This window comes from Macaca nemestrina, chromosome 1 (assembly GCF_043159975.1).
Source record: "Macaca nemestrina isolate mMacNem1 chromosome 1, mMacNem.hap1, whole genome shotgun sequence".
Taxonomy (NCBI): Eukaryota; Metazoa; Chordata; class Mammalia; order Primates; family Cercopithecidae; genus Macaca; species Macaca nemestrina.
In genome coordinates this window covers 190491842-190505315 of record NC_092125.1, presented here as the reverse complement: position 1 = coordinate 190505315, position 13474 = coordinate 190491842, and the positions used below count along the sequence as shown (strand labels likewise).

Genomic DNA, 13474 nt, shown 5'->3' with positions numbered 1-13474 from the left:
TTTCTGTTTTACTTGCTGTCTGTAACTTCTCTCCCACCTTCCAGGCATGGAGGTCATGTCATCTCTAAACTGCGCTCTTACCCTTGGTCTGCACTTAACTTTCCAGGGGTAAAAACCTAACTACAGAATGCACTGAGTAACACCAATGATGCACCACATAGACTATAAGATTGTAATGCCATAAGATTATAATGCCAAATTTTCACTGTACTTTTTCTGTTTAGATATACAGATATTTTCCATTGTGTCACAGTTGCCTACAGTATTCAGCATAGTCACGTGCTGTTCAGGTTTGTAACCTAGGAGCAGTAGGCTGTACCACATAGCCTAGGTGTATAGTAGGCTGTCACAGCTAGGTTTGGGTAAATACACTCCATGATGTTTGTGTGACAAAATAGCCTAACCATGTATCCCATATCAAGCAATGCATGACTGTGCAGTTAGCTGCTATCACCTAGGCTTGCCACTGTATTCTTTTGAAATCCCCAAACTCTGAAACTGTACAGTTACACTAGGCTCCAAATAGTGAAGGGAAAAGAGAGGAGCTAAGCAAGGATGTGTCCTACAAACATGGCCTGTGCGCTCCTCCAGCTGGCTCCTCCCACTTTTCCTGTGACTGGTGCGTGGGAAAGTGTGTACATACCACGGCAGCAACCTGGCCCAAGGCAGGTCTCCCTGGGGCTGGAACACAGTTGACAGTATGGTGACCCTCCTGTGTACTCCCGAGTAGCCCGGTCCTAATTCAATGGCAGCTATCAGTGCTGTGCCAGAATAAAGCCCCTTTAGGGCAAGGCCATGTTTTGCTCCTCTTGGCAGCCCTGCTAGCTGGCACACTGTGTGGTGCACAGTGTTCAATAAATGTGTGTGTAGGTGGGTCGGTAGATGAGTGCGGGAATGAGTGAGGGAATGGAGGGGCGCTCTGATAGTATGGTAGTCCCGCCTTATCCACAGTTTCAGTTACCTGTGGTCAACCAAAGTCCAAAAACAGGTGAGTACCATACTGTGAGTAAGATATTTTGAGAGAGAGAAACCACATTCGCACAGCTTTTATACGGTATTCATATAACTGTTCTATTTTATTATTAGGTATTATTCATCTCTTACTGGGCCTAATTTATAAATTAAACCATATCATAGTTATGTATGTATAGGAAAAAAACATAGTATATATAGGGTTCAGTACTATCTGTGGTTTCAGGCATCCACTGGGGATCTTGGAACATATCCCTCGAGGATAAGGGGAGACTAATGTATAGTTTTGTTTATGTAATGAGCATTAATAAATGTTGCTGAATACATTTATGACCAATAGCCCATTCTCATTTTGAAATGCACCCAAGCATAGCAGTCAAAGCAGAGACTGGAGCCCACCTAGGTACATGAGTTGAAGCAAGTCCCTTGTCACACAGATGGTCCATCATCTGTAGACTAGGGATAACAGTAACTGCCTCAGAGGGTTTCATGAGGATTGAATGAGTTGCAACATGGAGAAGGCACAGAACAGTGCTTGGCACATAGTAGGTGCTATGTGAATATCTCTCTTTACTGGTATTATTCCTAACTCATGAAACTGGTTATTTACCAGCAACACAACAAGGAATATCCAGTTTGCACCTTTTTTTTTTTTTTTTTTTTTTTTTTTTTTGTGCTAGGCACTATTCTGGATGCCAAAAGGGATAGAAAAAGCATTTTTTAAAGACAGGCCCCTAGGGATCTGTTAGAGGAGAGGGCGAGAGACAATGGCACCAGGACATGGAGGCCACAGCTCGACCCCTCACATTGAGCAGAGCTGCCTGTGTCCCAGATCCTTCGAGAGATATCGGCGTTTGACGTCACCTACACCACCATTGTCATCTCGCATTCCGGACGCATGATGTTTGTGGGCACCTCAGTGGGAACCATTCGTGCCATGAAGTACCCTCTGCCTCTGCAGAAGGAATTCAATGAGTACCAGGCCCATGCCGGTCCTATCACCAAGGTGAGTAGGGCCCTCTCCCCAGGAACCCAGTCCCACACCTGCCTGCCACATGCCTTGTTCGTCCCTTCAACCTCCCAATGTCTTTTCTCTCTCCTTAGTCTCTCTTATTTATTCATCCATCATTCATTGAATCACTGTCTATTGACTATGAATATACTCTTTGTTTAAAACTACTTCCAGGAATTGAGCCTAGGAAATCATCAAAGATACACCTAAAAATGTATGTATGATGTTTTCACCATAATATTATGCATAATAAGGGGCCATTTGGTGGATGCCGTAGCTACTGTGAGTGTGGCCTGCGCTTGACCGCGGCTGCCTCCTTCTCCAGAGAATGGCCCGCACTGAAAGGAGCCATAGCCCTGAAGATTAGCCCCTGAGGGTACGAAAGGCCACCCCAGGGGCAATACCATGAGTACACATTTGTAAATTGTCCTTCCATTCACCCTTCTCATAAAGTAGTGTCTGTGTTCAACAGTCAAAACGTGGAAGCAACCAAGTGTCCACCGACAGACGAACGCATAAGCAAAAGATGGTATATCTGTACAATGGAACAGTATCCCGCCTAAAAAGGAAGGGAATTCTGCAAAGTGCTACCACATGGATGAACCTTGAGGATGTTATGCTAAATTAAATAAGGCCAACCACAAAAAGATAGATACAGTGTGATTCCACTTTTAGGAGATACTTAAGCAGTCAGAATCACAAAGACAGAGTGGTGGTTGGCAGGGGCTGCGGGACGGGGAATGGGGAGTGATGGTTTCATAGGTATAGAGTTTTGGTTTTACAAGACAAAAGGGTTATGGGGGTGGTTGGTGGCAATGGTTGCACAACATTACAAATGTATTTAATAACACGAACTGTACACTTGAAAATGGTTAAGATAGCAAATTTTACAGAATATGTATTTTACCACAATTTTAAAAATGAAATTAAAAAGAATTATCTTGCATGCGAAATGGTTGCCAAGAAATCATAGTCAATAGTAAATTCAAGGTTATTCATAGTGCAAAAAAAAAAAAAGCAATGTCTGTACCTACACCGACCCCCTGAAAAACAGGCACTGGGAAGGTGTGCGTCTCCTCTTCCTTACTCTCGCTTTCTGCAGATTGAATGACATAGACCTGAGGTTTTGAATTATGTCTCAAACTCCACAGTGGCTTACCTGCAACACTAGCTGTATTAAGAAAAGGTTTCTCATTATGAAACAGAACATTTCTGTACCAAGCCTGGGCCTTGGGTCTAAAGTAAATTACTACAACATATTCCCCATCTTCCCTTCAGATCTGCTAAGTTTTGTGGATAAGGAATTTATTTTTCTGATTATAGAAGCAATGCATGTTTATTTTTAAAATAAAAATCCTTGCCAGGCGCAGTGGCTCACGCCTGTAATCCTAGCACTTTGGAAGCCCAAGGCGGGCAGATGATGAGGTCAGGAGATCGAGACCATCCTGGCTGACACGGTGAAACCCCGTCTCTACTAAAAATACAAAAAATTAGCCGGGCATGGTGGCGGGCGCCTGTAGTCCCAGCTACTCAGGAGACTGAGGCAGGATAATCACTTGAACCTGGGAGACGGAGGTTGCAGTGAGCTGAGATGGCGCCACTGCACTCCAGCCTGGGCAACAGAGTGAGACTCTGTCTCAAAAAAACAATCAAAAAAATCCTCATAATAGCATCATCACTTCTTTCATGCATTTCCTTCTACATTTCCATGTGTGTGTGTTTTAAATAAAATTAAGATCATACTGTGAGGCCACTCTCGTGACCCGCTTGTTTTTAACTTCACACTACTGTAAGCGTTTGTCCATACAATTAAATATTTCTCAGAAGCATGACTTTAGTAGCTACACAAATATCCTATCCTATGATGGACTGTAACTTACTAACTCTTCTCTTGCAATTAGGCATTTAAATTATCTTATGATCTATAGTGAATAGCGCAGTTTACAAATTTATATTTGCATCTCTGATTCTCTCCTAAGACTAAATTCCTGGAGAGAGAATTCCTGAATTCAAGAGTGTTGCCATTCTCAAGATTCTTGACACATACTGCTGATTGTGAGAAGACATTTTTCATAGTTAACTCTTTTGTTTTAACTGTTTATATTGAAATACTTATAGGTTTAGAGGAAATTTTAAAGATGGCACAGAGTTCCCATGTACCCCTCACTCAGTTTCCCCCAGTCATTACATCTCCTAGAACGGTAGCAAAATATCAAACCAGAAAATTGACACTGGTCCACACTGTATATGTATTTCTGAATTATTTCTCACATGCAGTTTGTGTAACCACCACTACAATCACAATATAGAACCGTTCCATCCCCACAGAGATCTCCATCTACCCTTTAGAGTCATACCACTCCTCTCAACTATCATCCCTAATCCCTGGCAACCACTAATTTGTTCTTATTTCCATAACTTTTGTCATTTTGAGAATTGCATATGCTATTATACTGTATGTGGCCTTCTCAAAATGGCTTTTTTATTGATACATAATATCTGTACATATTTATGAAGTACATGTGATATTTTGTTACAGGCATAGAGCGTGTAATGATCAGGTCAGGATATTTAGGGTTTCCATCCACCTCACGTATTTATGATTTCTGTGTGTTGAGGGCATTTCAAGTCCTCTCTTCTAGCAATTTAAAAATATACAATACATTGTTGTTAACTATAGTCACCTTACTCTGCTATCAAACATTAGAACTTATTTCTTCTTCAACCTGGCATGTGCGTCATGCCTGTAATCCCAACACTTTGGAAAGCCAAGGCAGCCAGATCACTTGAAGTCAGGAATTTGAGACGAGTCTGGCCAACATGGTGAAACCCCCATCTCTACTAAAAATACAAAAAATTAGCCAGGCATGGTGGTGCATGCCTGTAATCCCAGCTACACAAGAGGCTGAGGCAGGAGAATTGCTTGAACCTGAGAAGCAGAGGTTGCAGTGATCCGGGAGATCGTGCCACTGCACTCTTAGCCTGGGCAACACAGCAAGACTCTGTCTCAAAAAAAGAAAGAAAGAAAAAACTGATTTCTTCTATCTAATGTTTGTATCTGTTAACCAATCTTTATCACCCCACCCACCCATACACTCTTCCCTAGTATCCATCATGCCACTCTCTACCTCCATGAGGTCAACTTTTTTTTTTTTTTTTGAGACAGAGTCTCACTCTGTCACCGAGGCTGGAGTGCGATGGCACGATCTCAGCTCACTGCAACCACTGCCTCCTGGGTTCAAGCGATTTTTCCACCTCAGCCTCCCAAGTAGCTGGGATTACAGGCACATGCCATCACGCCCAGCTAGGGTCAACATTTTTTAGCTCTCACATATGAATAAGAACATACAATATTTGTTTTTCTGTACCTGACATATTTCACTTAACTTCACGACCTCCAGTTCCATCCATGTTGCTGCAAAAACATGATTTCATTCATTTTTATGGCCAAATAGTATTTCAGTGGGTATATATACCACATTTTCTTTATTCATTTATCCACTGATGGACACTTAGGTTGATTCCATATCTTTACTATTGTAAATAGTGGTACAATAAATATTGGGGGTGGGGTGCAGGTATGCTTTCAATATACTGATTTCCTTTCCTTTAGGTAAATACCCAGTAATGAGATTGCAGGATTGTATGGTAGTTCTGTTTTTGGTTTTTTTGAGAAGTCTACATACTGTTTTCCATAGTGGTTGTACTAATTTACCTTCCCACCAACAGTGTATAAGAGTTCTCTTCTCTCCACATTCTTGCCAGAATCTGTTATTTGTTGTATTTGTTGTCTTTTAATGATACCTACTCTAACTGGGGTAAGATGGTATCTCATTGTGGTTTTGAGTTGCATTTCCCTGATGATTAGTGATGTTGAGCATTTTTTCATATGCTTGCTGGCCATTTGTATGTCTTCTTTTGAGAAATGTCTGTTCATGTCCTTAGCCCACTTTTTTTTCTTTTCTATTTTTTTTTTTTTTTTTTTGGACAGAGTCTTGCTCTTGTCGCCCAGGCGGGAATGCAATGGTGCGCTCTCAGCTCACTGCAACCTCCCACTCCTAGGTTCAAGAGATTCTCCTGCCTCAGCCTCCCGAGTAGCTGGGATTACAGGTGCCTGTCACCACGCCCAACTAATTTTTATATTTTTAGTAGGGATGAGGTTGCACCATGTTGGCCAGGCTGGTCTCAAACTCCTGACCTCAGGTGATCCACCCACCTAGGCCTCCCACCGTGCCACGATAACAGGTGTGAACCACCGCGCCTGCCCCTTAGCTGACTTTTTAATGAGATTTTTAGATTTTTTTGTTTGTTTAACGTTGAGTTTTTTGAGTTCTTCGTGTATTCTGGATATTGGTCTTTTGTCAGAGTAATAGTTTGCAAATATTTTCTCCCATTTGACAGGTTGTCTCTTCACTCTGTTGATTATTTCCTTTGCTGTGCAGAAGCTTTCTAGCTTAATGTCCTGATTATGGCTTTTTCCACTCAGCTTAATCCCCTTCAAATCCATCCAAGTTGTGTTGTGTATCAGGCATAGTTTATTCCTTTTATTGCTGAGTAGTGTTCCACGAAAAGCAAATCATAGTTTGTGTAGCCATTCACCTATTGCAGGATATTTTTAATTTTTTCCAGTTTTCAGCTATTATAAATAAAGCTGCTGTGACCAGTCATATACAGGCTTTTGTGTGGAAATAAGTTTTCATTTCTCTGGGATAAATGCCCAGGAGTATAATTGCTGAATCATATGGTACGTGTATATTCAGGTTTGTTTTTTTTTTAAACTGCCAAGCTATTTTCCAGATTGGCTGTACCATTTTCCATTTCCACCAAGAATGTATGAGACCCAGTTTCTCTGCATCATTGCCAGCACCTGGTGTTGTGACTGTTTTTTTATTTTAGCTGTTCTAATGGGTGTGTAGTGATATCTCATCATGGTCCTAATTTTGCATTTTCCTAAATGGCTAATAATGTGGAACATCTCTTCATGTGCTTACTTGCCATCTGTATATTTTCCCTGGTGAAATGTCTCTATATCTTTTGTCTGCTTTCTGATTGAATTGTTTGACTTTTTTACTGTTGAGTTTTTGAGAGTTCCTTATATATTCTAGATAATAGCTGACTCTTCAGATTCCAAATCCACAGGAAATGTAGACATAACCTTGCTTCTTCTATTCATTAACAGATGCCTGTGAGGGCTCCTGTCTCATTCTTACCTGGGATCTAGTTTACCCCACTGTGAGGCTGTGCCCAGGATTGCATGGGGGGAAGCCTTGCACAACAGCTGGCGCAGCCCTGGTCATCTGTGGCCTTGAAAGCTTCCTGGCCATGACCTTTTTCTCTTCAGATGTTGCTAACCTTTGATGATCAATTCCTGCTGACTGCTGCTGAGGATGGCTGCCTGTTCACCTGGAAGGTCTTTGATAAGGATGGCCGGGGAATCAAGCGAGAGAGGGAGGTGGGCTTTGCCGAAGAGGTGCTTGTGACTAAAACAGACATGGAAGAAAAGGTAAGAACTGGATCTAATGAAGAGGGACATGGAATTCCTTACCAGACTGCATTCAAATGCGGGTCCAGCACCAGGGCCCTCTACAGCCTGGCTACAACCTGTGTCCAGTGCAGGCCCCCACGGCTCCCTGCACATGCGCTGTCCACACAACCAAGCTCTCCTCCTCACTGCCACTGTCCACCCTACTCTGCCTGTCTTTCTGCCATGTGATCATCTTGACTTACACTGTGCTTTGCTTTTATTCTGTGATCTGATTTTCCTCTTCCTACTCTTTGAAACCAAGAACAATGAAACATACAATTCTCTTATGACCAACAGTTTCTAGCACATGCTGGGCACATGGAAGATAATCAATAAATATTTACAAAAGTAAAGTATATTCTCATTTAAATGTCACAACATTTCTATGAAGAAGATACTGTCATTCTCCCCATGTTTCAAAAAACAAATTAGGAGAGCTTGAGGGATGTGTCCAAAATCAGTGTGCTAATAACTAATAGGACCAGAGTTCTAATCCAGATTTGATCTAGAGCCCCCTCCTTTAATCACTATGCCAAAGGAACATCCCTTCCTTCCTGTTGATGCAGTAAACATTTCACAAAGGTGCGTTTTGCAGAGATGTGAGTGCATAGCTCTGTGCTATGCTCCCTAAGGGAGAAGCTGAATGGATGATAAACACACAAGGCTCATGGAGGATCACAGAGCTACACAGTCATTGCTGTTTGTCCAGAATCTTAACTGTGTTTATTGAATACCTACCATTTGCTAGGCACTGGGGATGCATGTGTGAAAAAGACAGGTATGGGCCCTGTGACATGACCAGGAAGTTCAGTCAGGTAAGGGATAGAAACAAGTAAAGCCATCAGAGCAGCAATGCAACACTGCCACAAAGCAGAGTGACAAGCCTCTGGCATGTGCTGGAGATCCCTTCTAGAGCTCCCTAGAATTTTCCGCAGGAAAAGCAAAGAGGGAGAAGAGGATGAGGGAGGGCCCCGTGAGAGTGGGGGCCTGACCTGCTGCAGAAGGAACCCCTCCTTTTCTCTGTGATCTTTTCTGTTCTTCCCAGAGGGTAGGGGAAGAGGCCAAATAGGAGGCAGCAGGCTAAACCAAAGGCCTGAAGGTGCCCATGCTGACTTTTGACTACAGCCCCTAGATGGACCTGACAGTACCACTGCCAGGCTGGAAATGACTCGTGCATGTACTGCTCCTTCTTGAAACTCCCTTCTGTCTTACCATCCATGTGACCACACTCTGTTCCCTGTAAACCTTTGTGACTCCTCCTCCCCACTCCTGTCCTGGCTCTTCCTCCGCCTGTCCCTTTAAAAGCATGTTCCTGGAATTCTCAGCTCTCTTTATATTCTATTATAGTCTACGTAACTCTCAGGCCATGATTTACCTTCTCTGCCTAGGATTTACAGAGGGGTCTGCTGTGTACCTGACACTATACTAAGGTCTGGGAATGTAGAGGTAAAACACACAGAGCATCCTTTAGCTGATAGCCTGGGAAGAGGGCAGAGTATCATAAAGAAGGGAATTAAACGTGCAGCGGAATGAAGTGTCATGAAAGAACGACGCCGTGGGAGCACAGGGGAAGGAACTTGGCTCAGGCCAGATGGTGCCAGAGGACATGAGCCTTGCTCAGAGCCTTCCAGAACAAATGGACAAGGGCCACTGAGCAATGAGCAGTGAGTGTGTGCAGAGGGATGAGGGAGCGGTGATCTGCAAAGCTGCTCCTAGTTAGGGTGTGCCAGAGAGAAGGGCTGAAGATGAAGCTGGAGAGAAACAGGTCAGGGGGGCCTTTTACACCATGCATTAGGCTGCACATCGTTCATAAGGACCGTTCATAAATTTAAGCTAGGGAATGACAATATGATTCGCATCTCAGAGAGATTACTCTGCAGCAACGTGGAGAAGAGATGAAGAAAGGACGCTGAACAAGGACCTCAAACACAACATGTCAAAGGCCGGGTCATTCCCATGGATAAATATATCCCACTAGCCAGGGCAGACCCCTGGGGTCATTGATAAGTATTCATTCAGTGCTGACCGTGTTGCTAGTTTTATGCTAGGTTCTGGGGATAAAGCAGTGAAGCAAGACAGGCCAAGCCCCACCCTCAGGTACCAGCCCTTCTACCTAGGAGACAGCCTTCATCCATGATCCTTACCTCTCCACCCCACACCCAATCAGGCACTACCCTCTCTAAACTCACTCTCTCCAACCTCTCCATTCCTCTCCAGTCCCCTCCCCTACCTCAGTCCAAACCCTGTCCGTCTCTCACCTAGTCTATGCAGTTGCGCCCCACCCACAGCAACTCATCATCCTGCTTTTGGTCCTTCCTTAATCTAGTCCATGCTGCATACCGCCATGGGAGAAATCTTTATACCACCAAAGTCAGACTGATCAGCTTTGATGAGGACCTTTGGAAGCCCTCTAGGATAAAATCCAAACTTCCTAGCATGGCCTACCAGACCCCTGATGGTCTGACGCAGTCTTGGCTGCCCTTTCCTGTGCATCCCACCTGTGCCATGTCACATGCAGTGAGTGCCCTGGCCAGGCATTCCTGCTCCCTCTTCTCTGACTTTGCACGTGCAATTTGTGCTTATCCTTCATCTCAGTACTTCCTGTGCACCAGATCCTCACTAGTCTGCTGGCCAGAAATGCAGAAATGTGTGTAATTCAGTTCCTTGATATCAAGTCTTTCACAGGTGGTAGAGGAGACAGACCAGAAATGGTGAGATAGGGATGCATGGGGTCTCCCCGTAGGTAAGCAAGAAGAAAACACTGCATTCTGACCCACTCTTGTCATCGACATTATCTTTTTAAGGAAATGAAGGGTGTGTGTATTATAGTATTTTTAGAAAACTTTGGCATCAGTGAGTATGATGGGAGAAGACACTAGGCCGGGTGCAGTGGCTCAGGCCTGTAATCCCAGCACTTTGGGAGGCTGAGGCAGAAGGATTGCTTGAGCCCAGGAGTTTGAGACCAGCCCGGGCAACATAGTGAGACCCCCATCTCTACGCAAAATATAAAAATTAACCAGGTGTGGTGGGGCATCCTGCTACTTGGCAGGCTGAGGTGGGAGGATCACTTGAGCCCAGGAGGTCAAGGCTACAGTGAGCCGTGATCACACTGCTGCACTCCAGCCTGGGTGACAGAGTGAAACTAAGTCTTAAAAGAAAAAAAAAAAGAAAGAAAAAAGGAAGTATAAGAAGATACTAGGCATAAAAACCAGCAAGACAGAAGAGTTAGGATTTAAAGTAATAAAAGTGAGTCTAAGAAGACATCAAGAGGGACCCAGCCGATTTGTCATAATGTGTTTATCTGACTGCCTCAGTAGACTCTAAGTTCTATGGGGACAGGAGTCATGCTTTAGTAAATATCTTCTGAGATCCTACTCTGTGTTAGACACTGTTCCAGTACTTGGGATATATCAGCAAACAAACCCTACAAAGATTCTGGTCTATGTAGAGCAAGTTCTAATGGGGAAAGAAGAATAAAAATAATAAAATAATAAGTAAATTATAGAAAGTGCAAGATCTAAGGAAATAAGAAGAAGTAGAGCAGAGTAAGAAAGGTGATGGGTCCTGGGAATGGGAAGGGGTTGCAGAATTAAACAGTGTGGTCCAAGTCAGCCTCATCAAGCAGGAGACGTTTAGGCTGACTTGAAAGAGATGAGAGCATTACTAGCACAATGTAGTAAGGACTTTTTGAGGATAGAGGAGGAAGCTCATGTGTCTCCTCGTTTTTAGCCGGTGTGTCTTCTGGGGAAAAGATGACAGGTTCCAGTTGAGACACATTGAGTTTGAAGCTAGGCAGAGCTGCAGGTCTCAGGTCAAGGCCGCAGGTTTAAATATTCTGATTCACCCTCACTGTCAGTGTTCTTGATTCTCTGTCCTTCTCCCAAAGGCTCAGGTTATGTTGGAGCTAAAGACTCGTGTGGAGGAATTAAAAATGGAGAATGAGTATCAACTCCGACTAAAGGACATGAACTATTCTGAGAAGATTAAGGAGCTAACAGACAAGTTCATCCAGGAAATGGAGTCCTTGAAAACAAAAAACCAGGTCTGTTTAAAAGACTGACCAACAAGCGCAAATAACAAGAAATTTCCACTTTCAAGACAGGACTGGCATATACTGCCCAAGCTATGCTCAAACAGTAAGATATGTGAAAATGTCCAATTTTAAAGCATAGTTGTTGATATCAGAAATGCCGGGCACAGTGGCTGACGCCTGCAATCCCAGCACTTTGGGAGGCCAAGGCGGGCGGATCACTTGAGGTCGGGAGTTCGAGACCAGCCTGGCCAACGTGGTCCAGCCTGGGCAACAGAGACTCTATCTAAAAACATAAATAAATAAATATGCTTACAATCAATTGCTAAGTGAAAAAAAAAGCAGAATATAAACCACTTTATGGTGAATGGTATTAATCGGTATTAGTGGTATTAACAGATTAATTAATCTATAGTAGTAAAATACATACAGAAAATAGATAACAGTATAATTATCTCTGGAAGTTGAGATTACAGATAATTTAAATTTTGTTTTTTATCCTTTATGTAATTTCTAAATTCTCTACAATGAGAATTATGATTAGGAGAAACTTATTTAAAAACAAAATGAAAAGAAAAGAAAAACAAAGCAAAAAGATAAGAAAATCAAAGCATAGATGGAGAATAACTAGCAGAATTCCTGGGTTGTCAGGAAGTTAAATAAAATTAGTCTACATGGCCTTTACATAGTTAGATTTGGTCCGGGACTCTCCCAGATTCTTTTCTTTGTTCTACACAAATCTGGACTCCTATCTAAAATCCCCGCTGGGCAAGGTGGCTTACCCCTATAATCCTGACACTTTGGAAGGCCTAGGCAGGAGGATTGCTTGCATCTGAGAGCTTGAGACCAGCATGGTTAACATAGTGAGACCCTGTCTCCAACATAAAAAATGAGTCTGCCATGCTGGCATGTGCCTGTAGTTCTAGCTACTTGGGAGGCTGAGATGGGAGGATTGCTTGAGCCTGAGAGGTGGTGGCTGCAGTGAGTCATGATCTCACCACTGCACTCCAGCCTGGATGACAGAGTGAGGCCCTGTCCCTCACCCCCTAAAAAAATTCCCAATTATGTGCTTGAGGGATATTTGTTTCTTTAATGTCTATGGGTCATAAAGTTTTGCTAAAAAAAAGAAAGAAAAACCTTGGCTATTAATTGTGTTAATTAATTCATTTTATAATTTTATTCTTTTAGCCAACAGTTATAAGCCAGGCGCAAAGTTAGGTCCTGAAGATGGCACACCACCTCCAACTCGCCCCCCAAGCCTGAAAGCTTTCCTGCTCAGTTAAAGAAAACACTTGCTCAGAAGCTTTACCCATGAACACACCCAAGGATTTCATTGACAGCAATGTGCCGGCAACAGAGGATTCAAATGAATCCCTACTTTTTCATCCAGAAGTCCTTTTGACACGTGTCCAAAACTGAACTCATCATTGACAAACCCATTTAGTAGCAAGAATAGAAATAGGAACAGTATAGAGCTTTTCCAGCAGAATATAACATAAATAAAAGGTGACAATGTGGTTGTTGCTTCATAGAACAGTGCTTGGTGCAAAATAAGGGCTTGAGAAATGTTTGTGAGTGAAGAAGGGTGTAACTTGTAAAGTCAGTTCTTGCCCTCATAGTGCTTTCAGCAGATGTGTGTAAATGAGGAAATGTGACTCTGTTTTAGGTCTTAAGAACAGAAAAAGAAAAGCAGGATGTTTATCACCGTGAGCACATAGAAAACCTCCTAGACAAGCAAAGCCGGGAACTGCAAGACCTGGGTGAGCCCACAAGTAGAGGCCTCGCTGGTTAGGGTGGGAAGAGCTAGGTTATGGGGAAACACTTGAGAGTCCCCTAGACACGGTAGAAGTCTCAGGGAATATAGCTCTGTCTAAAAACAGGCTACATGTATCCCCTGGAACTCACGGTGGTTTTTACTCATTCACTCAGCACATTA

At 43.1% G+C, this 13474-nt stretch overlaps 1 protein-coding gene and 1 long non-coding RNA gene across 6 annotated transcripts in view; one reads left to right on the top strand and one right to left on the bottom strand.

Moving 5' to 3' along the window:
* Nucleotides 1–13474, bottom strand: part of LOC105494873 (uncharacterized) — an 86205-nt gene that overhangs the window by 24677 nt on the left and 48054 nt on the right. The window lies entirely within an intron of this gene.
* LOC105494874 (cilia and flagella associated protein 57) overlaps nucleotides 1–13474 on the top strand; it is a 76204-nt gene that overhangs the window by 29806 nt on the left and 32924 nt on the right. For all 5 annotated transcript variants that reach the window (XM_011763800.2, XM_011763795.2, XM_071094637.1 and 2 more), the window contains exons 11-14: nucleotides 1805–1978; nucleotides 7326–7487; nucleotides 11395–11550; nucleotides 13205–13298. In XM_011763800.2, the coding sequence (XP_011762102.1) occupies nucleotides 1805–1978; nucleotides 7326–7487; nucleotides 11395–11550; nucleotides 13205–13298 (586 nt within the window). The remainder of the gene's footprint in view (nucleotides 1–1804; nucleotides 1979–7325; nucleotides 7488–11394; nucleotides 11551–13204; nucleotides 13299–13474) is intronic.